This window comes from Protopterus annectens, chromosome 17.part0 (assembly GCF_019279795.1).
Source record: "Protopterus annectens isolate FY-2018-M chromosome 17.part0, PAN1.0, whole genome shotgun sequence".
Taxonomy (NCBI): Eukaryota; Metazoa; Chordata; order Ceratodontiformes; family Protopteridae; genus Protopterus; species Protopterus annectens.
Window position 1 is genome coordinate 557,898,589 of NC_056751.1, and position 26,863 is coordinate 557,925,451.

The window sequence follows — 26,863 nt, forward strand, 5'->3', positions numbered from 1 at the left end:
ATGTTTCTTTCACCTCCCACTAGTCTTCTCTGTTGTGGTTAGTACCTCCTTCCTGAGGCTTTAAATTTTCCCCCACATCACCTTTAAGGCTATCAAATACCCCTAAGAGTACACACTATAAAATCAGTTAGGAATTCAACTAATTTTTGTCAGCATAAATTCAAAAATCTCCTACATGAAATGGACTGGACACCCCTTAAACAACTACCCCTTAATGAATGCTGTACTATACTTTAATAATACCTTCCTTCACATACTTAATACCCCAGCTCCCATTCATATGAAAATAATCAAAAAGAACTCAGCACCATGGTTCTCTAAGGAATGTAAACACCTGATGAAGCAAAGGGACCTAGCCTGGTCAACCTGGAAACAAAACAAAAATGAACAAAATCATGTTAATTTCAAAACACTATGCAACAAAGTGACAAAACTAACCAACAGAGATAAGAAGTCATATTATTCCCAGCTTCAACTCCAGCATAAAATCAACACCAGTAAATGTTGGCACTCCATATCTTCTCAACTTAACCCTGGAAGAAATGGAGAGCACACCCTATCACCTGATACCCCTCCATCACAAATAGCCAAAAACTTTAACAAGCACTTCAGAAAATCAATTTCGGACCTACTAACTAACACCTCTAATGCTGGACTCCCCACACACTTCAACCTATTCAGACACCAACCCCAGACCATCACCTACTTCTAACCCTGTCATTATTAACCCCCCTAATCAACAAAATGTCATGGAAACCCCATTCTCATTTCAGCCCATATCCACTGACACCATTAAGAAACTGCTACAAAAACTAAAACCCTGTTCTACCTCAGCTGATAATCTTCCACCATACTACCTCAAACTGGCTGCTGACTCAGTCGTCTACCCAATCAGTATCCTTATAAGTAGGTCTTTGTCTGAATCAGAAGTACCTACCATATGGAAACAATCTCACATCACCCTCATCCATAAAGGAGGCAACTCTTTTGATTCATTCAATTTCCGTCCTATATCCATCTTGTCACCCATATCTAAAATTCACGAGAGAGGTATCCATCAACAGGTAATGCAATATCTATTGCAAAACAACCTTTTAAGTAAAGCCCAACATGCCTTCCGACCCAGCCACAGCACAGCTATAGCCCTATTATCTTTTACAGACACCGTGAACAAGGCCAGAGATGCAGGATCCTATACAGCCTCAGTATTCTCTGATCTCCTCAAGGCCTTTGACACAGTGTCTCACCCATTACTTTTGAACACACTGTCTAACTTAGGCTTCTCACATAACACAGTAAAATGGTTTAAGAGCTACCTCAAGTATCATAAACAAGCAGTGAAATGGTCCAATAAAGTCTCACCCTTTCTCCACAACCCTACTGGAGTCCCTCAAAGCTCAGTCCTAGGACCCCTACTCTTTAACATTTTCACAAACAACCTTCACACTGCCTCTCACCCTGGGACCCTCATTCAATATGCTGATGATTCCACCATAATCTATACTGCTCAATAATTGCCAGAACTACTTTCAAAAACTCAACAGTCCTTTAATGTAGTTGAATCCTGGCTAAGAAATGCCAAACTTTTTCTTAATCCATAGAAGACAGAACTAGTACTCTTTCATCCCAAAAACACCTCCACTGTCACTGATCATTTCAACATCCTTGCATCTGACAACACTGTCATAGAAATAGTGCAGGAAACCAAACCTCTAGGCATTATCATTGACAATAAACTTTCATTTGACCCCCATATACAGCAAAATATAAAGAAAACTCATCAAAAACTGGGACTCATATAGAAACAAACATTTATTTACTGCAGCAACCAAAACTACCCTTGCAAAAACATTTTACTTCCCTCCCCTCTTTATAGTGCACCTATCCTAACTAAATTACAAACTTCTACCCTAAGCAAGATGGAACACTGTTACAACAAAGTTGCAAAGTTTGCCACAAACTCTAAATATCACACACACCAGTGTAAACCACTCCTAGAACTAAATTGGCTTGCATTCCCCAACCAGCTTGCCCTTATTCAGCTATCCACCTTGCACAACCTTATTTTCAAGGCTACTGCCTGCCCTGTACTAGCCAATTTAGTCACACCTTACACACAAAATCGATCCCAACGATCAGAAGACAAAAATCTTCTAGCTATTCCAAAACCCACAAGAAAACTAGGTCACTCTCTGTATTCATACTCTGTATCTATGGCTCTGCTCCTGCATAAAGCCTGCCTAATGCTCAGGTCTTCCTCTTCTGTCACATTTCAAATCCTTCACAGACTGCAAGATTCTAAGGCTCTTCTAACACCTTCTCTGTTTCTATACCATATCCTTAAGCTACTGCTAAGGCTGTATTGCTTCTATTCTTCTTAACTCTCTCACTATCTATCTGCACCACTAACTTTCTGGCTGCTATTTTCCTAACTGAAACTAATATTCTGTTTGTCATGTACTATAACAGTCAGTGTCTCACATTGCACTACCTACATGCTATGTTTTTTTGGACACTATGTACATTATGTATGGTGAGAGTGAATGTTATTGTCTATAATGTTGTAACTCTATAGAATTGTCTAGACGTGTAGTAATGTATTGCAACATCTTGTAACAGCATGTTCTTTCAACTTATTTTTATATAGTATTTCTAATGTAATTTTTATTGTATTGGATTATACTGTATTTGTATTGTACTGTATGTGGAGCTTTTCTCCCTGGGCCTCTGCTGAAAATGGGTTCTGTAGACCCAGTCAGATCATCCCAGTAAACAAATGTCAAATAAATAAACAAATAAATAAATAGCTTTTCTTGATGGTCTCTCCAAACTCCACCTGTGCACAAAGCTTCATTTTAGCAACCTCTGTCAGTGCACCCTTTTGCCTTCCTTGTGTTTATTTGAATTAGAAGAGCTCTCTGCAAACATCATGAAGCAGGTCAGCATCAGTTTCTTCATCTTGTTAGCTTTCCTTATAACCAGTGTCTGTTATTAGCAGGTCCTAGAATAGCCAACATAATAGACTCCAACCAGTATCTCAATCCAGCTACTTTCTGAGGTCTTCAGCAAGGTCCATTCAGACTTGGTATCACCTGCCTCACTCACACCATGGCTAAAGCTTCTCAGTGAGCTTAACTTGTGTCAGACAGAAGCCTCCATGAAATCTTTCCAAGAGATACTCAGTTTGTTTAGCTCTCTCATGTCTGTCCAGCCATTGTCCTATCCAGCAAATCTGTCTCATTAAGAAGTGATAGTTAGTTGACAGTTGAGCCTTTTCTTGTTTGCCCAAAACATGATAGAGCAATGGCTCAAACTGCAAAATCTCTGTGGCACAGCTACAGAGTCTGGGATTAGCTTCTGATTTCTAGTCAGTGTTTGTGTGGAATTTTGCATGCTCCCTCTCTCATTCTGCATAGGTTTATTCCAGTTTATTTCCTGAAAAGCATATGCTAGACTGGTTACACTAAGTTGTCCATATACTTATATGTTTTATTTATCCTTTCCCTTGTGGCTTGGTCCACTTAGTTAACAAATATTAAAATAAAAGCAAAATATGACCTTAGGTATGTTAACATGACAAGGAGGTCTATTATGTGTGAGGTAATTTGACACAAGCCACACTTCAGAGTGTCTATGAGTTTAAAAAATGGAATTTGTTATGGACAATCCTCAACTTGCATAGAAGTCCAATAACAACTCCCCTTAAAATTACTGAGCTGAAAATCTATTCCTTTCATATTCCTCTGGGCATTGCTGTCATTTTCCACATAAAGAAAAAATCTGTCACGAAGATTATAGAGCTGGTAGGTGGCACAAACGTGATTATCTTGTTCAGTTTCTCCAAGAAGGCTGAAGTGCAAGCGGTTGTCAATTTTTTCCTCTGCAAAACTTGCAGCATAGGGTCTTACTATGCAGAAAGTCAGGGTGACCATATACAGCCTACCCATGGAATTCAGAGAGTTTACTGGGTAGATTTTCCACCCCAATTGATGAGATCTATGATGCTTACCTCAAGAGTAAATTTGTGGGCTTCTTCCCAACAGAAATTGAAGGAAGGAATGCGGGAGGGTGGCCTAATGGGTAAGGTATTTGCCTTACAAACACAAGGTGCAGGGTTCGAGTCTCACAAGGGATAATTGGCTAAGCTTAAAATGGCTCGCAAGGGCAGTTAGCTTAGTACTAACCTATGAACTATGAACTAAGTCAATGAGTTACCTTGTTTGTCATGCAAGGAAAGCTTGTTCTATAAGTAGGGGATAGTTTAAGTGAGGAATCACCCCCCCCCCGCCCATTTCCAACAAGTCCTGTTTGTTGTTGCAATGCAGATAGAGTTCTTTGGATTAAGTGTTATTAGTGTTATCATTATTTCTGACATGGAGGAGGTGAAGTAGGACAGCACTTTTCACAGCCCTGTAGAGAAGACAAAGATCACCATGTAAGAACTACAATAAGATAGCGAACTCAGAGAAAAATTTTGCCAATGTGTTTGTAGGTAAAGCTATAAAAACCAAACCACCAGTCTGACTGAACACTAAAGGAAACCACCAGCAATAGCAAAAAACACAGCTTAAAATCGCTTTTGTCTCAAAAGACTTCTTCAGAATGAATTTTTTTTTCATTCTGAAGAAGTCTTTTGAGTTGAAAGTGATATTAAACTGTGTTTTTTGCTATTGCTGGTGGTTTCCTTCATTGTTCGGTCAGACTGGTGGTTTGTTTTTTATTAGTTTTCGCTGCTGCTTCATCCTTGGGACTGTTGTTTTTCCTAGTAGGTAAAGTTAGTTCTTCAATTTACTAAGTTAGAAAACACTGCAGTCTATCTAATCAGACAAGGTGTTTTAAGAGGTGCTTTCTTAATGGTACATTGAATTCTGTGATTGACCTCATAAATGACGAATAGAGGAAGATTGTAACTTCATTGGACCCGGAGGATACACTCCTACTTGGCACACTATTATTCAAAATCCTACAAAACATGGCTATTGTCCTCCTCTGTGATGTTTTCTCCTACTTAGAGAACAGAGCTACTCTCTGAGAAACTATTAAAGTGATAATCTAAGGCTAGTCAGACTTCACTCTAAATCAGTTGCTGGGGAAAGAGACCTACCTAGGTTAAGACCTGCAACTTGGAATCACCTTCCCACAGAAATCGTAACCGTTTAAAACCAGCCTAAAACAACATCTACTAAAGGCAGCCGAGTGTTCTTGTTTTCGTGACAATGGTTAAAGTTTAATGTATATCAATGGCATCCTAATGTTAAAGTACTAATAATGGATAATTTGTTTATGAGCAAAGCTGAGTGTGCATTCTGTATATGTATCATGTACTTCTACTAACTTTTCTTTGCCATATTATAATATGTTATCTCGGGTATCTAGCGTTCCTAAAGTGTTGTAAGATTTTTCTTTGTACTTGATCTCTCTACACTCAAATGAGCCTGGCTTGTAACTGAAAAGGGTTGTTTGACCAGCTCACTTGCCCATTTAATGAATCTATCCATCCAGCCTAATGTCTTTTCCCATTTATGCACAAGAGGTCGGGGTTTAATTTCAACAGTGACAATCATTTAGAGCCACAGTTCACACCGCCTGGTAGCTAGCCTTAGGTTCATAGGTGTGTACTAGGCTAATGACCCTGGAGACTTTATAAGCCTAGCCCGTAGAAGTACCCTAGCATTGTGCCACCTGACATTAGTTCCCAGTGCCTCTATCAAGCAGAGCCACTGGGGTGATCCCCGGAGTGAACTTTCTGTTTCCCATCCATTCATCAAGATTTCTCTTGAAGAGGCTCAGTGAAGTGCTGTGCTTGACATGTATGTGAAGTCTGTTTCAGAGCATGGGCAGTCGCCTCTTAGTAGACAATATGAGACAGAGAATCACTGGAGTTTTTTGAGTGTGCCCACATAGGACATGTGTTTAAGGCCTAGGATTCTCTTTGTGAGGTACTTTTGTGGCCTTTCCAGCTGTTGCATGTGTCTAGTGAGGTACATGCCAAGTGGGGCATTATACTCAATGATTAGCCTAATGAGGGAAGAGTAGAGAGAGATGATGACCTCTTTCTTCCTGGATGTAAAACCCTTGGTAATGTGATGGGCCACAAAGAAGGACTTTCTGACCACAGTGGCAATGTGGTAGTCGAAGGAGAGCTTGCTGTTAATCTGTGTCCCCAGATTTCTTATAATGCCTTCAGTATTCAGTGGTCTCCAATTGATGTGGTAATTAGTGGGAACTGAGTTTTTCCCAAGGGGGAGGACAACACATTTTTTGGCAGTAAGCTTAAGGCCATGGTTTTGACATCAGTCATTGGTCTCAGTGAGGCCTTTCTGTAGGATGTCTACATCACTTGGGAAGTTAATAATGGCTCCCAGATTACAGTCATCTGTGAAGTTGGTCAGCCGGAGTCCCTCTGTGTTGGCCTGGACTTCTGAGAAGTAGATGCCAAACAGGAGAGGACCAATGACCGATCCCTGTGGGACTCCACTAGTGACTGGTCAGCAGTCTGACTTGGAGTCTGCTACTTTCACACTGTGGGTTCTATCTGTGATCCAGTTTGCAACCCACTTAGTGATGTAGAGGCTGATGCCTAGTTTGGTGAGTTTAGCAATAATTCCTGAGTGGGGAATGGTATCAAAGGCCTTGGCCAGATCAAGGTAGGCTGTATGAACTGCCTTGCTCTCATCCACAGCTCTGGTGACTGACTCAAAGAAGTCAACGAGGTTGAGCAGGCATGATTGTAGTTCATGTAGAATGCATCCAGGGATATTGTCGGGTCCCATGGAAGCTATACTCTTGGCCTTGGACAATGCAGCTTTTACCTGTGCTGTAGTAATGCTGGGTGCATGGCATTCCTCTGGTATTGTGATTGGTCCTTTAGGGAGGAAAGAGGGATAAAGTTGGCTTGCTGTGGCAGTCCTTCTATTCCACACGCTCGCAATCACACTTACAGCCAATTTAGGGTGCCCAATCCACCTACTGCATGTGTTTGGAATGTGAGAGGAAAAGTTATAAAATGGGCAAGGTAGAAAGATTGTGTAAGCATAAATGATACTTGATGATCAAAAGATAGTTCATTTTCAATGAAGATACCTAGATGTCTAATGACTATATCAGTTTTAAGAGTGACCCTATGTATGTAGTAACCAGTAGAACAGATTTATTTTTTCAAGCAAAATACACCAGATTTTTTTGTGCTAAGCTTAAGGTCATGTTGGTACTCCAGTCATTGCCTCTGGCATGCCCCTCCTGGAGGGTATGATTATCTGTGGGGGGCACAATAAGAGGACCCAGTTTACAGTATTGACAAACTGGGTTAACCACAGATCTTTGACATCTGCTGATCCATTGGAGAAGTAGATGTTGAAGGGGAGGGGCACATGACAGAGCCCTCAGGGGCACAACTATTGACATGCCATTTAGACAAGATGATACTACCAACTCTTACTGTGTGTATTAAATCAGATAACCCATTTGCAGCCAAATGGCTAATACCGGGGTGTATGTTTAGACTGGTGAGTTGGTCGATAATGTCAGCATGGAGAATGATACTGAAAGCTTTAGAAAGTTCCAGATAAGCAGTATGAACACATTGGCCTTAATCGATGGAATTTTTTTACATTTTCAAAAAAATTGATCAGATTAAGGAGACAGAATCTTCTTATGAAGATGATGGTTTGTATTTCACCAATTTTGTAATTTATGAAGTTGACAAAGATACTTATAATGATTTTTGCAGGTGATGCTGATGGGATGATAGTAGACAGGGTCTGTAGTGGAGGCATCCTTGTTGAGTGACACCACAGTAGCTTCTGTCCATAGACTGGATTCATACCCCTTGGAGAGACTAAGAATGAAAAAGTTTAGGAAGGGTCAGTAATTTTGCACTTTGTATTAATTAGGAAACTGTGTGGCATATTGTCTGGGCTCAAGCAGATACTGTTTTTGGTTTTGGATTGAACTAGGATCTGGTCTCTGATGGTTTAGGGAAAGGGGAGTTCAATAATTCAAATCCTAGGAAAGGATTATGTGGTGAGGGTGTATGAGTGGAGGGGTGAAGTTGAACTTGACTACAGATTTGAGATAAGAACAGGGAGTGCCATTCAACTAGAACTCTCTGCAGTACTGGGTGTAATACTTTCAATCTAGTTTAGTTCTGCTTTAGAGTCATGTCTGAATGTGGTAGAATTACTGGACAATAGAATACTCATCTTGAAGGAGAAGATGATATTATAATAGTTGGATAAGCTCAAGGAGCAAATGATGTTAGAATGGCTGCAGACAGGAGCAACATTTTTTAAGGCTGAGGTAAATTATGTTGTCACTTCTCATGGGAACCTGGGCAGTTTCATCTTGGGAAGATGGTATTGTATTGTATGATAATCTCAAAGAATCAATTGGCATATGTTATATTACATTTCGTAAGATCTCCAAATATTGAACGGGCAGTTAAGAGTCATCTAGGATTATCATATTGGGAATACTGCATACGTAAGTCAACTTTCCAAGGTAGCAGTCAGTGTCACTAGGAGACATTTTGATGGCTCTGTTTGTTTGTTTGTGTCTTTCGGCTTTTCCCAGTTAGGGGTCACCACAGCGGAACTCCGGTCCGCTAATGATTGGCAGTAGAGTTTTATGTGCTGGCTTGCCAGGCCTAACGCACAACCTTCAATGAAGGAACGCCCATTCACGCATGTCGCCACACAGAAGACGCTCTGAGAATCGAACGGGCAACATCTAACTGTGAGGCAACAATGCTACCGCAGCACTTAATGTGGTAATTGACTTTATGTAGTGTGATTATAATATGCAGGAGTTTGATGCAAGGGTCATGAGGGGTCTGGTGTAGGGTATCAGTGGATCACATAAATAAGATACACCCCCGACACTTCCAGTTGGGCTGAATGAATGATAGCTGCACCACCCTGCTATGCAAGAAGTGCTGTAGTTACACTAAAACCAAGTTTCAGTAACTACATATATATAGCTTTATTTGAGTGTCAAGAAGACCTCAAGATCGGGCAACATTTTGTATATATCTGTATACACACTTGTTGACTTAAGAAAGAGACAGAATTGCATATGTATACAGATAGAAAGAAAGGTGAAAGATGTGACAGTGTATTTAATATGTGTGTTGAGTATATTTAAATACCAGCATATTAAAATGTAGACAATCACAATCTTGACACCTGACTACTGAAAGGTAAGACGCAAGGTTAGGGGGTGAGGGACAGGGTTAGGGTTAGGGTTAGCATCTATTAGTTACCACATACTTGCCCATGACCTTAACCCTACAACTTACCTTAGGATAGCCTTTTCCATAACATTAATTATACACAAGACACACATGCATACACACGCATGCATGTGCGCACACAAACACACACACATACACACACACACACACACACACACACACACATATGTGTGCATGAACACGCGCGCGCACACACACACACACACACACACACACACACAAATACATGAACAATGCTAAAGCTATTCCCTTATCTAATCTTTCTCCTAATAACCTGCAAAAACTTTCACAAACACAATTTCATCCCATTACCAACTCACATATCTCTTTGACAACATTGTAAACTGTCAACATTTGAAAATGTAGGTAAAATGAACTGTTAATATTCTGATGTGCCCTTCCTATATTGAAATTCTTTCCTGCCAACATTATGAATGGCAACCATGTAGGCATATAAAATGTATATGTATGTACACAAACATGCAAAGACAAATAATATATAATTTATTTTGAATATAACTCATCACTTCTTATGTAGAACATGAGGAATATGAGTTGTCATCCTAAAAACTTCACTGCCAAATGTTGTTTGATTAGTTAATCATACATTAGTGCAAGCCATGTCATTCATCTCTGTCATGAACATTACAAAGCATTTCAATCCAAAAAATATACTGCTTTGGAGTAGGCACCCCAACTTCTCCTGCCATGAGAAAATGGAAGCAATACAACCTATATCTGAATGGCTTTTAATCTGAGAGAACAAATGTATGTATAACCACAATATTCATTGGTGTAAAAAGGCTCACAAGATGAGTAATTAATTCCTCTAAACTTTAAGTACTCTTTTCCTCTCTCTCTCTCTCTCTCTCTATATATATATATATATATATATACACCCACACACACATATATATATATATATATGTATATATATATATATATATATATATATATATATATATATATATATATATATATATAAAATGTATAAAATTATATATTCACATTTTTAATGAGTCAAGATAACATCATTTTGTCATTGTGACAATTGCTCTTAATGAAAAGTAGCTACAAAATTACATTTCAAAGATGTACAGCATTTCTTTTTGTCAGTGCTGAAAAAAGAAAAAGTAATAATTTACTCTCTAATTGTTGACAAACAAATATGGATAACTTTAAAACAAAAGATGACAGCAAAGTTTAATGAATGAAAATGTTCTGCACAGCATTATTTGCGAACTAAATAGGATTTGATTTTTAAATTTCCCATATGTGTTCTGTAAATGGGAAAGTATCAAAAGTATAGCCTCTATTGTTTAATAAATATTGCAAAAATATAAGTCAGATAGTATACTAGTCGATGCCCAGCCATTATATAGCATGTAAGCAATATAATGATTGACATTTCTTTTACATACACTTTTTTAGATGGCTTTAGTAGTAAATAAGTGAAACAATTGTGTCTGCTGCATGTAATTGATGCTGAACTTACCAAAGGTCTGTATAATGATGACATTTTCCTAGTTTTGCAAAACTTGGATGCAGGGCTCACCTCCATTGTGGGACCTTTGCCCTTACAGCCTAAAATCTCTATATATGCTAATCCTGAGTCAGTGCAACAACAAAAGTAGCATATTTAAAGATGAGGGCTGTGGGGGAGAGTTTCTACATTGATGAATATGCAAAGGGTTGGAGCCCCTCCCCTCATTCAAAACATCTTACATACAACTGCCATCTATCAGATGCAGTGACATCATTCTTGATAGACTGTGGGATCCACTTTAACTAGCATTAAGTCAAAATTTACCACAGTTCAAATGGCTTACATTTTCTTTCTGCCAGATGCAGTGCTCAATAATGTATTACATAAGTGGAATACATGAAAGAGCTCACAAAAAGCAACTGCTGTATCTTCGGAATTGGCTGCCAATTCATGTGAAGCACAGCACCTCTATGACACTGTTCAAAAGGAACCTGGACAAGAGGATGGGGAACTGTAAATTCTTACCAGGGATATCACCCACAACCCTCCTGGACATGGGCAGTCATTACTAAATACAATATTGGCTGTTGACTAGAGTATCTATGGTATTACATTGGGATGAAATGGCTAGGCTTGAAATGACCTCCAGGTTGATAGCTTAGTAACCTTCTATAATCCTATGATCCTAAAAATGTATATCAGAAATACAGTCTTTTCTTGATTTTTGGCCTTGCAAAATCAAGGGAATATTTTCAAGAGCCTTATCACGTATCCTCTTCTTCTTCCCTCTCCCATGTACACACACAAGCACACATTTTAATAGTTTATTTATTTTCCAATATTGTTTGACTGGGAATATCTTGCTGGGCAGTGCCCATTTAAAGAGGTGGTCCGAAGAGAAACAGAAATGTTCCAAATGAGCAGCTCAATAAATTATTACAATTAAGCAATAATCAGTACTGACATGCATTATGCACTATTTCGTCATAATTGCTTCAGTTAGACCATGAGGGCAAAGCACAAGAGGCCTAACGGAAGCACTAGGGGAGAAATACTGCACAGCTTACCAGCTGCAGAGTATATACTGATGTTAAATCTTGCCATATAATGTCTGCAATAGTTTTTATGCCTATACTAAGATATTGAATTTTGTGAGATGACATTGCTTTAAAAGTGTAGGCCATCTGTTTAATTAAAGCTTCCTTTGTATTACCTAGTCATGCTATGTGCTTGCAATATATTTGGTAGTTATATATTGTAGTATTTTTTATCATTAAATGCTTTATGTTCTCAAAGTGAGTTATACTATTTTGTTGTACTGCAAATTAATACTTTACTCCATGATCCTATTTTGCATGCAAAAAAAAATAATACTGTTTCCTTAAATATATTATATATTTTTTTTAACTTTTTTCTTTCAAAAGGGTAGAACATATGCTGGAATATTAAGTAATTAAGCTTTTGTAGATAAAAATAATAGACTGTAGACTGTAACTTTGTCTTGCAAAATTTAAAATTTTGTTAATCATATTTTAATAAATCTATAAATGTATATAGTAAAATTTTAGACATTTTTACTAGTTATGATTTTATATATTTTTGGCTTCGTCAGCCTGAATTAATGCCTTTTCCATATGTCTCAATTTTTATGTTATTTCAAAGCAACTGTTGAAAAAAATGTAGATAATACCACAACTCTGCCAGAATAAGTTCCAGTGCATTATGGGCTTACAGCTAGGGAGTTAGTGTCTTTAATAATTTCTTCTCCAAGTTGAATCCCTGTATCCTATAATGGAAAAATATAGTTCATGCTCAAAAGTCTGGTCATATTGGGCTGAACAGTCATATAAAGTAATATTTTTTCTAAATGTTTTAATGTTTATACATGTTGTGTGCCTTGTGTTTTAAACTGGCCAAATGTCCACAGGTAGTATGAATACCATCTAGGCTCACAACTGAAAAGAGACCACTGACCTAGTGGGATTCATTTGGTCAACAAAGCATAAATAAAAAATATATACTACGTGTTCATCATTTGGTGAATCATATAAATATGCAGTTATTTATACAGTTTCTTGAAGAATGTTGCAGTTTTATCTGTTTTCAAGTTCTTGCTTTTAAATAGCTGTCAAATATACTGGAGTTTTTAAATGAAAGTCTATCATGCAACATTTCTTTTATAGTTTTGAATGCTAACTCTTAAGTTAAACCAAACGTTTCTAAACATATTTCATTGATGTTGCATTCATATAGGCATTTATTTATGTTATCTCTACCAGAATTAATCTTATTTCAAGGTATGTTAGTCCTTCTTTCAGTTATGTTAAGAGCTCGAATTCAGAAGTGTGTGCCACCACCCTATAAGGGAGGGAAGGACTTTAAAACGTTGTGCTATGCAAATTGATGTTCTCATTGTCCAAGTTCTTGATTTCTTTTTACTGAAGCAGAGATAAAGTAAGTTTTGACAATGTTAGACAAAATGTATTTCTTATGTCTTGTATGTTTTCTATGAAATTGCTATAAGTGGATAATTTATTTTAAACTGTACATTCATGTTAGAAATTTATGTGGATCTAAGATATAGTAATTCCAGATGTTCAGCACTAAAAATGCACACCACCCTAATTAGCATGGATTAAAGGTCAAAAGACTGTCGTTGATACATAAATTGTCTTCCAACTATTTTATCTTTCATTGTTATCAGGTTTAGCTATAAGACCTCTGGGCACAATGAACTGGAAGAAGATGAAGGTTTCGGTGACTGGACTCAGAGGTTAGACCGACAACGACAGAAGCAATTAGAGGAGCACGTTTTCGAAGCGCATCATAATGGTGATGAAAACCAGGAAGCAGTATGCACACAGAGGGCACAGGTGGACTATCTGGAACAGGAGGAGGCCAGGTATACACATCATCCTGCAGGGCTGGAAAGTGAAGAAACAGTGGACAGTCAGTATTCCCAGAAGGAAGAGGCTCAGGATGCTGATGATGACGTTTGGACTAATTCACATGATGAAAAGGTAAGGCTGAGAACACAACGTTTTTCTGAAGAGTGCAGTCAGAAAGAACAAAATGCTTCATAAACTTAAAACATGCAAGTTGCATATTGCATTTGTGACTCTTAATGCAATGGAGGCTCCAGGTATTCATGTCTTACTAGAAACAGTACGAAATATTTTCAGAGAAAGTGATCACTACTTTGTAGTGAAAGCTGACACAGATTTTTTTTTTAAATTAGCCTATTAATTTGCAGCCTCTTTTCCTGGTTCAGTAGACACATTTTCTTGTTGAGAGTTGGAGTTCAAGATACATAGATATGGGACATTGTGCTGAGATCATAGCCAACATTTTCTTTGTCATTTATTCCATGCTTATGCACCTCGTTGGTCACTTGAGTTCTGGACAAACTGTTTTCAAAATGGCTCATTAGTGCCTTTTGCACAGAAAATTGTTTCCCTACTAGTGTCTTATGATAAAAAATATTACCACTGTTACAGAAAAGCAGTATGGTCGTTTTCCCACCTCTACAATGAGAACATTTCTAATGTTTTCTTGCTTGTTTATTGTTTTCTTGAGTTTTCCATGTACTCTAGATATTCAACAAATTAATATTGCTATTAAAATACAGATATAAACTTGTTTACTATTACCATATATAGCTTTTCATGGGAAAATTCAATGTGACCATTATGCTTTGCCGATACCCACCCTTAGGTTCTGCTTCCTCCCTCGATAAGGGCAAAGCCCATCAAGCCTGATCTGAATTTGTGAATATTCATCCAATTATCCAGGTCCTGCTTAAAGGAAAATAGTGTATCACACACCTGATTTTCAGGGGGAGACACTGTGTAAAGATCCCATCTCTCTGCCATGTTTTATTAATCTGATGTTTGATGATTTATATAGCTGGTTGTGGTATTTATGGGATTTTTTGACATATGTAGGGACAAGAGATCCAGGAGCAGTTGGTCCCTGATGGCATGAAAAGCAAGGCATAGATCTCCACTGAGGAGTGTGCAAAATGTTGATAAAGGTATAGTGGTTCTAGTCTTACTTAGTGCGTTAGGGTTTTTAAGTCAGTGATCTTGGTTAAGAACCTTAGAGGTCTTTCAAAGTCTTTATATCTAAAGAGGTACATCCCAAAGGGGCACTGTATTCAGTAACTGGCTTAATCAATGTTGTGTATAAAGTGACAATGACCTCTTTATGACCTCGTTACATCTGAAATTCCTTTGTCAGTTAGCTGTACTAAATAGAAGGACTTCCTGACTGCTGTCATTACATGATGATCAAAGGAGAAGGAATTGTTAAGTGGGTATAATCTGTGCAGTATGTTTGGAGAGGAGGGGTGGTTTACCAAATATGACAGTGCTGTAATTTTCAGGATTTAAATTAAGACCACTTTTAGTACACCATGTATTTACAAGTGTAAGTTTCTGATGCAGGGCTTGGGCATCAGAGGGGGATTTGATAATGATTTCCCATTTGAAGTCATCTGCAAACTTAGCTTGCCAGAGGTCTTGGTTCTTCAATCTGGAAATCAGAAAAATAAATGCCAAATAAAGGAAGTCCCAGGACTGAACCCTGCGGGACACCAATCATCATATTTACACACGCTGATGCTGCACCTGTCATTTGCACCATGTGGGTTCTGTCTTTTAACCATCTTACTACATAAGGATCTAGTTGTAATGAGTCTATTATTTTTTATCAAAGAAAAATTTCATCTAATCATAAAATGTCAAAAAAAATTAATCTAATAAACATTTAATCTAAAACACGCACACAGTCGAATCATATTACATCTAAAATTTCATATACAGCAAATGCTTCTCCAAAACAAGTTTTTGCAGGTGGCAAAGCCCCCATACCCCATTACACAGTTGGACAATCATGGAGAAAAGAAAAATCTCCTCATGAAGCAAATCACTGCTGGCACATAAACACAAACCTCTGGACACAGACATAAACATGACAGTGGACATTAGCAAGGTATAAATACTAATCAGCACTAAGATGCACTGTAATTCCTGTAAACTATGCAAAGTGGACAATGGCATGCATTACTTCTGTTTACTGTGATCCAAAACCACACCAGCCATGATTTTATATAGATCTACATATATTTCTATCAAATGTGATTTGGTTGTTTGCGTTGTTGATAAATTTATTGTAGATCTCTACCCAATAGTATTAACGTCCCAAAATTGCAGCAATTATCACCAGAATAACCACTACTATTTTTAAAACTGTCTGTTAGCTGTAACTTTTGAACTTTAAGAAAATGCAGACTGTGTTTATGTAACATAGTAGAGCTTATAACTTCCCCTACACTCACCCATTCTGCTGTAGACTTCACATTGTCTGCCAGCCCAGAGTTTCCTTAGTCATGTCCCTACTCCATACCCGGAACACTTTATCTTCTTCTTGGCTTTCCTTTTTCTCCACTTACACTGCTTCCATTATACTGCACCATTTTGTTTCCCCTTGTTAGATGTCTCTTTTTTACCCCTTAGCATACAGGACATTCAGTTTGCTCATGTTTCCCTGCTTAGCTTATGACTTGTGTCTTCTGATGGTATGTCTAATTTCCCTGCGCTGTTCTCTTCATTGGTCTAATTTCTTTTTCACCTGATGTTCATCGTGTTACACTGCTGCAGTCATTACACTTGGGTTATCCTGCCGTCAGGCGGTTCCCCAGTCGGCCTGAGTTCCAAAGTCTTGGTCCAGTGTCGGTTGCTGTCACCTCCTCCCTGACGTCAGTGCGACAGGGGTATATAAGATGCAGCCGACACCATTTTCTTCAGTCTTTCTTGCCGCGCAGTGCCCAAAGCAAAAGCAGTTCGCAAGTGCCGGTCAGCCGTCTCCTGAGATTTTCATTCCGAATCCAGAACCGAAGTCTTCTACAAAGCTAAGTACCCTGGTGGGGAAACTTTTTCTTGCCTCAGACCGATGTCAGTAAAAGTTAATAACTGTATTTTTTGTGGGAAGCAAATACCTCATAAGGATTTCCATTCCTATTGTATCCCATGCCTAGGCCCTGACCACGATGTCACTGGTTGTCGGTTTTGTGCTAGGTTTAACTATTAAACGTTGGTTTGATTTTGCCCGACATTATTTTGGTAGGAAATTCAATTATACCATGCCGTCGGAATGTCTGACAACCAGAATACACAAAAAGCGCAAAGACAAGGATAGGCGTCTGAGGCCCAAAACTGACGACAAAGCCTCTTCTAGGCCAGTCGCCGGTTCTCCGCTTTTCTGCGAGGTGCCTTCGCAGCCCCTGACGACCGCTTCTGTAGAACGTCAAGCGGCCTCTGACTCCCATGTGGAGATGGCTGGGCCTTCGGACGCACAAGTTCTTCAGCCTACCAAGACTAACCTTTCAGAGGGATCCGGAGTAGCTGAGCAACCCACAGCTACAGAGGATGTCTTCAGACTTACTCAGTTAAGCATTAAACCCTCAGCTAAGTCTAAGCCTTCTTTAAAGTCAAAGAAACAAATACAGCATTCTCCAGGACAGGCCTCCATACCAAAGAAAGAAATGCTCAAAATGGCCGAAGACCTAATCACTTTGATCAGGGGGTCCCATCCCCCTCCTGATAAAAGGCCTAGACAGGATGCAGACTATGAGTCATCCGACCAGGTGTCCATCTCTTCCGATTCATCCTCAGACCTAGGACACTCTTTACCCCCTTATGAGGATTCTGATGCTGAGGAATCAATTCCATCAGCCTCACCACCTGAGGACTACTCCTTTGGGGAAACCCTACATACCTTGAGGGAGCATTTCCACTGGGAAGGCCAGGATTATTCAGAATCCAAGAAAAGGCTCAGAGACTTCCTTTTATTACCTCAACACAGACCCCTTGCTATTCCGCCAGTGGTAGATATTGTGGATGATGTGTGTACTGAATCCAGCTTAAATCCTGATTCCTTACCTCCAGCTCCTGTTAAACCTGACAGATACTACAGAGTCCCTGACTCACATAAATTTCTGTATAAAAGCCCTGTAGCTGACCCTGAAACTATTTCTCAGGGACCCAAAGGAGTTAAGGCCTCATCAGCCAAGAATCCAGTTCCCTCTGACAGAGATTCCAGAGCATTAGACAGATGGGAAAAGAAAGTATATACATCTGCAACTTTAGCAATGAGAGCCTTAAATTGCCAGTTTCACATGCTAAAATATCAGCAATTTTTACTGTCTCAGTTAAAACAAAAAATGCTTCCAGAATCAGATCCTCCTAATTTTAAAGAAATGCAGGATTTATTGCATGCAGCTGAATAAGTGGGAAAGCATACTTTGCAATGTGGTTTTGATTCTTTAGAGGCCTCCTGTACAGCAGCAGTTACAGGCTCTGTCATTAGAAGACATGCTTGGTTAAAAGAACATACGTTACCAGATCATGTTAAAGCAAAATTATTGGATGCACCTTTGCAGCAGGATGTGTTATTTGGAGTTAAGGCAGAAGAGGTATTAAAGAAAATGGAGGATAAGGCAAAATCAGGAAGGATTTTTTACAGGTTCAGCCTCCTAGATTTAGCAGAAACTGGCCAACTAAGAATTGGTCCTTTCCAATTACAGACAGACCTCAAAGGGGGAAGATACAGACGTCCAAGAGGTAGAGGTCTAACACAAGGTACTTACAGGCCTCGACAATGGGTTGCATCAGGCCAGAAAGAAGGGGAAGACAGGCCCCAACGATATAAAAAACAGCTCCAATGACTTCCCACTACAGCTGCCAAACAAATCATTCTTGGCAGCCCCCTTGGGAGGAAAACTGACACTCTTCTACCACAATTGGCAAATGATCATCAAAGACAAATGGGTTCTCAACATTGTATTTCAAGGTTACAGGTTCCACTTTCACACTCTGCCAAGGTTAAAAAGAATGCCAAACCTGCCACCAAATCAATGGGCAGAGGCTCAAAAACAAATTACAGCACTCATGGTTATGAGAGCAATTCAAAAGGTACCATCACGGGAGCAAGGACAAGGATTTTACTCAAGACTCTTTCTGGTACCCAGAAAGGACAAAGCCTGGAGGCCCATTCTGGATCTTTCATCTCTAAACACTTACCTGGATGTTCCGAAATTCAAAATGTTGACATTACAGCAGCTTCTTCCCATGCTGGGCAAGAAAGCTTGGCTCGTGACTTTGGACCTCAAAGAGGCATACCTGCATGTCCCTATCAGACAAAACTGCAGAAGATACCTCAGATTCATAGCGGGTTCAATGCACTACCAATTCTCTGCATTGCCCTTTGGCTTATCTACTGAGCCCAGGGTCTTCACAAAGTGCCTGGCACCAGTAATTGCATTTTGCAGACAGAAAGGAATTCAAATTTATCCATACCTGGACAACTGCCTGATTCAAGCAGAGAGCAAGGACATTTTTCTAAAGCATCTGGCGTTTGTAAAAAAGTTATTAAGTTGCCTGGGGTACACAGTAAACAAAAATAAATCAAAACTAGTGCCCTCACAAGAGATTGTATTCCTGGGTGCCAGCATGAACACAACGGCCCAGATGGCTTATCTCACGCCAGACAAAAAAGGACAACCGACTCAATACTTTCAATTGATGGCAATGAAGACCCAACTCCCTGCAAGAAAAATTCTGCAGGCCTTGGGTTACACGGCATCTTGCATACCACTAATTCCATATGCCATACTGCATATGAGAAAACTGCAATGGTACCTAAAGAATGTATGGTCTCAACACTGTCAAAGTTTGGAAACAGTTATACCACTAATCCCTTGCCTTCAACAGGAGTTTCAATGGTGGGCTCAAGCTTGTCACCTCAATAAGGGACAGCCTTTTACACAACCCACAGCCAGGCAAACAATGACAACAGATGCATTGGATTACACCTGGGGAGCACACATGGCAGGAAAATGTATTCAGGGCATGTGGCCTGCAGAACAAAGGCATCTTCACATCAATCAAAAAGAGATGCTAGCTGTACAAAATGCACTTATAGCTTTCAGGGACCTGCTGCATCCAGGACAACTACTACTAAAGACAGACAACACCACGGTTATGTGGTACATAAACAAGCAAGGGGGCACTCACTCCTACCCCCTATGCAGACAAGCTATGACCTTGTGGAACACAGCTATAAACCTTCAAGTTCATCTGCAAGTACAATTCCTGCCAGGAGACAAAAACACACTGACAGATGACTTAAGCAGAAACATCATGGATCCCCACGAATGGGAGTTGAATCCACAAATATTCAGAATGATAACACAGAAATGGTGGAGCCCGGACATAGATCTGTTTGCATCCCCAATAAACTGCCAGCTACAAAAATTCTGCACAAGGAGTTACCATCCACAAGCATGGAAAGTGGATGCCCTCTCATTCAGCTGGGAGAACCTACAAGTATACGCTTTCCCACCACTACCTCTCCTGCCAAAGGTACTCATAAAAGCCAGGCAGGAAGAGCCAAAGATGATCCTGATTGCACCAGACTGGCCACGCCAGCACTGGTACCCAGTCTTAAGGAGCTTAGCACAAGAACCACCCTGGATTTTGCCTCAAATCCCACATCTGCTGACTCAGCACAACAAACAAATACTACACAGCCAGCTAAAGACCTTAAACCTAGCTGCTTGGAAGATTCCTTATTCAAACAAGCAATGCCTCTCTCCAAAGCTGTTATGGATGTCATTCTGAAGGCCAGAAGGCCTAGTACCAGGAAAGACTATTCAGATAAATTGAAGAGATTCTGTGCCTGGAACCAGGCTCACAGCCTTGACCCTCTTGTCCCAAACATTCCTCAGATACTACAATACTTAACTGAGATGCTGGACAAAGGACTCTCCTTCTCATCCATCAAGATCCACGCCTCTGCCATCTCTGCTCATTACAACACGGTTCCACCAATTTTCTCTAATCCTCTGTTAAAACAGTACCTCAGAGGGGCTAAAAACATAAGACCGCCCCGTAGAGCACCTATTCCAACTTGGGATCTCAACTTTGTTTTGGAGAAGCTAACTTTACCTCCATTTCAGCCAGCTAACACAGCAGAATTAAAATACATCTCTTTGAAAACTGCTCTGCTCCTGGCAATAATATCAGCACGAAGAGTTTCAGAATTACAGGCACTAATGGCAGTGGAACCTTTCCTCATCTTCCACCAAGACAGGGTGTCTTTAAGAACTAACCCTACTTTTATGCCAAAGGTGGTATCCAGTGTGGCTCTAAACCAAACTATTCACCTGCCAACGTTTTATCCTAAACCACAGAATAAAGGGGAGACACTACTGCACTCTTTGGACATTCACAGACAGTTACGCTTCTACTTGGACAAAACCAAAGCTTTCAGAAAATCTGAGCAATTATTGGTAGCATATGCTGCAGGAGCACAGGGAAAAGCCATTTCAAAACAGACTATTTCAAAATGGATCGGACATTGTATATGTTTCTGCTACACATACCATGGAAAACTTGTTCCTAGCAGCATTAGATCTCACTCCACCAGGGCAACAACCACTTCAACTGCCTACCTCAAGAGAGTACCTACCAAGGATATTTTGGAAGCAGCAACTTGGAGTTCTGTACATACCTTCACCAAGCATTACCATCTGCCTCTATACTCTAAATCCAGAGCTGGCTTCGCCACTGCAGTGCTGCAGGGCCTTATAGCCACCCCTAATGCCTTATAGAACCAGCCACCCTTCCTCAGCTTTGGGATTCTACCCAAGTGTAATGACTGCAGCAGTGTAACATGATGAACATAGTACAGTTTTGTACCTACCATAAATGTATATGTTCGAGTGTGTACACTGCTGCAGTCCAGGTTACCCTCCCTCCTTCCCCTCTTACTGGCTGCTACGTACCAATGTCTTCTACCCTTACTACCTATGGGGAGTATTTGCTGGTAGCTGTAAGTTGTATTTTGCTTTTCTTATGTATGTTTTATTAGCAATTGGAATTGCCTACCTATTTAGGGGCACCTGACATCTGGGGCAAGAAAAACTGAAGAAAATGGTGTTGGCTGCATCTTATATACACCTGTCGCACTGATGTCAGGGAGGAAGCGACAGCAACTGACGCCGGACCAAGACTTTGGAACTCAGGCTGACTGGGGAACCACCTGACGGCAGGATAACCCAAGTGTAATGACTGCAGCAGTGTATACACTCAAACATCTACATATATGGTAGGTACAAAACTGTACTTTCCCTTTCTCCCCCATTAACTCTTTATTCTCCTATGTGTCTTTCCCTATGCCTTCTTTTTTCTGACAATCATGCACACTATCCTAAGATATGCTGCACTCTTTTGCGGCATGATGTGCACTAGTATGACTTCCTACACTGCTCCTGTAGTTTGCTGTGCACTGGAATGGTTCCCTGCAGTTGACTGTAGTTTGCTTTGCTCTGGTATGTCCTCCACACCGCTCTATAGTATGCACTGGAATACCTCCCCTGCACTGCAGTACAGTTTGCTGTGCATTGGCATGTCTCCCTGCACAGCTGTACTGTTGTGTGTGCACTGGAATGGTTCCCTGCAGTTGACTGTAGTTTGCTTTGCTCTGGTATGTCCTCCACACCGCTCTATAGTATGCACTGGAATACCTCCCCTGCACTGTAGTACAGTTTGCTGTGCATTGGCATGTCTTCCTGCACAGCTGTACTGTTGTGTGTGCACTGCAATGTTTCCCTGCATTGCTGTAGAGTTTGCTGTGCACTACAATGGATGTCCTTCTATTCCTATGTTGCAGTATCCTTGGTGTGAGATTTTCTACCTCAGGTGACCCATATGTTGGCTCCTATACAAAAGCTTCAGCTTGGCTGTTGTAATTGCATGGGACGTCACACACAGGGCCATAAGCCAGGGACCTTAAATGTGACATCTGCATGCAGAGACCTCAGAACTTTTCAGCCCCAGATGACCATCACATCATGTGCTTTGCTCCTTCACCACAAGACGTCTTAAAGCTAAGTACCCCATTGGGGTTTCTTCTTTAACCTATAGCTAAAGCTTGGTTTGTTGTAGTAATCTTTAGCCAATGTCAGCAAAAAAGGGCAAATGCCAATGTGGGTGCCAAATACCCCATAAAGACACGTACAACTGCTGCGTTTTTGGCCAGGAGCATGATCACAACGCTTGCCCTGTCTTTCAGTCTTTCATTCCTAAGACCCTATGCACTGCACTTAATCTCTACCTAGAAAGCCAACAACTTAAAAAATTAGCACTCAAGATGGATCCCATCTCAGAAGCCCAGACTGAACCACTGAGAAAGAAGGCCAAGATTCCCAGGCCCTCTTCCACTGCTGCTCTGCTTTCAGATGTCCCGTCAGCTACTGATTCAGGAGTTGAGGGGTGTCTGACAGATCCATCGACTTCTATGGCAACCTTTGAGGAACCCGCCTTCCAGTTGACAACAAGCACATCCCCGGAGCTAACCCAGACATCGGCTACCAATGAGGCAGAGGGGGAACCAGACACAGCCAGGCCTCTGACCGGGATTCCTCCTCCTGACACAACTACCCTTAGCCAGGCTTCCAATTCCAGACCTATGCCTAAGTCTACCCCAGTCAAAAAGAAACAAAAAAAAAATAAATAAAAATTTGGCTACACCCGCCAAAGGCCTACCAGACTGGAAGTCCTTCACCTCATCTTTGATGCAGGCCTTTATGGCCTTTAGGCCATCAGCCTCTTCTCCATCTACTCTTCCTCTCTTCAGCCCTAGGTCTGCCTCTGCCTCCTTTCTTCCACCACCTACCTCACAAGACAGGGAAGAAGAGCAAGAGACCTATTATTCATCTTCAAATGAATCTATATCTTACACGTCCCAAATAACCTCTCGTCAAGAGTATTATTCCCCAGATGAAGAATCCATTGAAGTGGAGTCCCCTCCAGAGGATATCACCTTTGGTGAAACCATAACCAAAATGAAGGAATACTTCAAATGGGACACCTCACAAATGTCTGATGCTCAAAAAAGGTATTTTGAACTATTACAAGTTGAATCTCCCTCCCTTTCTACCATTTCACCTGTCATTCCTGCCTATTTAGGTGCCTTTTCCTCAGCATCAAAGACACCAGATTCTCAGCCACCTGCCTCTAAGAGGCCATAACACTTCTACAAGGTGCCTGATGACTAGAAATTTCTAGTCAAACCGCCCGGCAGATCCTGCTGTGATTGTCATTTCACCAGATAAACAATCCAGACTCATTCTGTCTGCCTCTCTCTTACCTTCGGACAAAAACAGCAAAACAATGGATAGTATTGGAAAGCAGGTTTACCCCTCTTCCACATTGGCCTCTAGAGCCATCAGCTATCAAACCCATATGACCAAATATGCTCTGGACCTGATCTCTTAAGCCGCTAGTCTGCTGGTTGCTACTCCTGACTGCCCCACTAAATCTGACATCTCTTCCAAACTTTCTCTGGCTGCCCAAGTAGCCAAACACTCAATTAGATGCAGCTATGATGCTGCAGAGACCTTTGCATGCTCTGCAGCATCTGCCTCTGTTCTCAGGAGATGCTCCTGGCTTCATCTGCAACACTTACCAGAAGACTTCAAGTCTAAGATGTTAGATGCCCCTGTGGACCCTAACTTCCTGTTTGGTAAACAGTCAGCAGACCTTTTAAAAAATCTGCAGGAAAAGAGCAAGGAATTGCAAAACATCAAGCATCTTCTGGTGTACCCTATTCCTAAATATTACAGGAATTACCCTGCCAAAGCCACCTTTGTCAGAAGAAACCCTGCCTCAGCTGGACCTACCTCTTCCAGACACAGAAGAGGGGCCAGAAGACAAACCTTTTCCAGGCCAGCTGTCTCTCGGCCTCCCTCTAGACAGCCCTTTCAAGATAGAGGAGGCTCCAACAATGCATGACTGCCTTGTCCTCCTTCCCCTTTCTGCCCGCCTCTCCCACTGCCTCCCTTTTTGGCAAACCATCACCACAGACAAATGGGTTCTGGCTATTATTCAAAAAGGATGCTTCCTCTCCTGGAAAGAAAGGTCACCCTTAAGAGGTGTCCCCTTCCCCCCAAAAATCAGACGTCACATTTAAGGTCCCTGGTTTATGGCCCTACGTGTGATGTCCCACACAACTACAACAGCCAAATTGAAGCTTTTGTATTGGAGCTGATGTACGGGTCACCTGAGGCAGAAAATCCCACACCAAGAATACTGCAACATGGAAGAGAAGGACATGTATGGTTATGGTAAGATTTTACACAGCTATTCTTTCTCTGCACCTGGCTGCAGTTTACTAGGTACTGATACCTCAGCCACAGACTTGCAGTCACTCTATCCAATTGTTAGGTCCAATTTTAAAAGCAGACAAGGAGTTACTTTGTTTGATGGGTACAGGGAATTTATTATAAATGCAGGAATACCCTGAGTTATGAATCTATTGTGCCATCAGAAGTTATTGATGTTGCAGTGGAGGTTGAGGCCTTTGGCGAAAGTGCTAGACAGATCATTGGCTCTGTGAATGTGGAAGCAGGTCGTTCACTCTTTTAGTTGACTTACATTGCATAGGCTGTAAATCTTGGTCAGAAGTTGATGGGATTATTCAAGTTAGTCAAGGTGCTTTGTCAGGTAAATTCTCAAAGAGGCATTGTTTTCAAAAATCAGTTTTAATAAGGGAAGAGTATACAGAGAGCAAAAAAGCATGGGACCTGGAGAAGATATTCATACTGGTCAGCTGAGCAAGGGAAAATGACTTCTATCCAAAACCCAGACATGGTGATCAAAGGAATAATTGTTAATATAGGCATCCAAGTCACAGATAATTTTCTATATTTTTGAGAGTGGTACTAGCAAAGTGATAATAGTATTGGATTGTGCCTTTCCCAATTGTAACTGTATTGCATTTTTGGCGAGTCTGTAACTGACACACCAGGTATTGGTCCTGTCATACCTCTCAACCTGGAAACATCAAAAATCTGGACAAAAGCCCATATGAAGTAGGTACAACTGGTGAAAAATTGGGATGCTGATTAACATAAAATTTTCATACATAATCATACCGATGGAATTGTGGGATACCAACATGAAGATAGAAGTCACTAAATAATAATCAGTTTGAATTTCAGACGTCATGTCCCCCAGAAAATGTATAATAATGGTAAACCTGTTATTCTAGCAACTATCTGAGTTTACAGAAGCAATATTTCAAATCTGTCCCTGTTTTTGGGCCTTTGTTCAGCATTATTTTTGACTTTGTCCAGATTTATTGCTCTGAGAGATTGAGACTTGAGAGGTATGTTGCTGGATCATTTCTGATCCTTTACTTAAATGTTGGAGAGTGGGAGGAGTACAATAATGCCCATTTGAAATTAAACTTCATATTCCAACTTTATGTTTCTTATCTTGTTACAGCTACTGTCATCCCCATTCAATAAGCATGCATTTAAAAGCTGAGTAACGTACCACACAAAAATGACAGATAATTAAACGCAGATGTATTATGGAATAGTTTCAAAAACAGCATTAGCCTCGCACCCCCAAGAAACACCTCAAAAAGAAAAGCAAAAAGTCTGTGTTGCTAAAAGACTAAGAAAAAATAAGTAGACCAGTTTAAACAATGTGCTGTACTCCCAGCTATCCCAGACCACCATCTTAGACTTGCATTTTGCTTAAATGTGTGACGGGACCGAAAAGATTCAAATAATTATATCTTACAGCACTTTAGAAGATGTGCACGCATTATTATTATTTTAACACAAGTTTCCATTTTCCACCAGGATTATAAAGCATTGCTACCCTCACAAAATATAACATGAATTTTATATCTTGCCTGTAGCTCTTGACAGCAGACCAAACATACTTATCAAAATACTTCAGCAACTTCAAAAGAATACTTATTTGGCAAATTCTAATTATAAAGGTTCTACATGCATTCAAAGTTGAAACTTCTTAGGGCAAATTGTACAAATGGACCCTTCCATTTAGCAAAACTACCAATATATTTACTAAAAGTAAAGCACTGTCATACAATTAAGAGGCACAAGGCAAATAAAAGCATCAGACGGCGACTTCAGTTTGAAGCGTGAAAAAATAACCCTCTCCCAGAGGATTGTGACTTGGAAAAGGGCATAGTCACTAAATAGTAGTGTAAACTACACGGGTACAGATGAAAAAAAAAAACGCATTGTA

At 40.3% G+C, this 26,863-nt stretch overlaps 1 protein-coding gene across 3 annotated transcripts in view; it reads left to right on the forward strand.

Annotated features, from left to right (window-relative positions):
- The window catches only part of LOC122791600 (non-muscle caldesmon-like), a 1,000,623-nt gene that overhangs the window by 735,425 nt on the left and 238,335 nt on the right, over positions 1-26,863 (forward strand). For all 3 annotated transcript variants that reach the window (XM_044059382.1, XM_044059381.1, XM_044059384.1), the window contains one exon: positions 13,441-13,756. In XM_044059382.1, the coding sequence (XP_043915317.1) occupies positions 13,441-13,756 (316 nt within the window). The remainder of the gene's footprint in view (positions 1-13,440; positions 13,757-26,863) is intronic.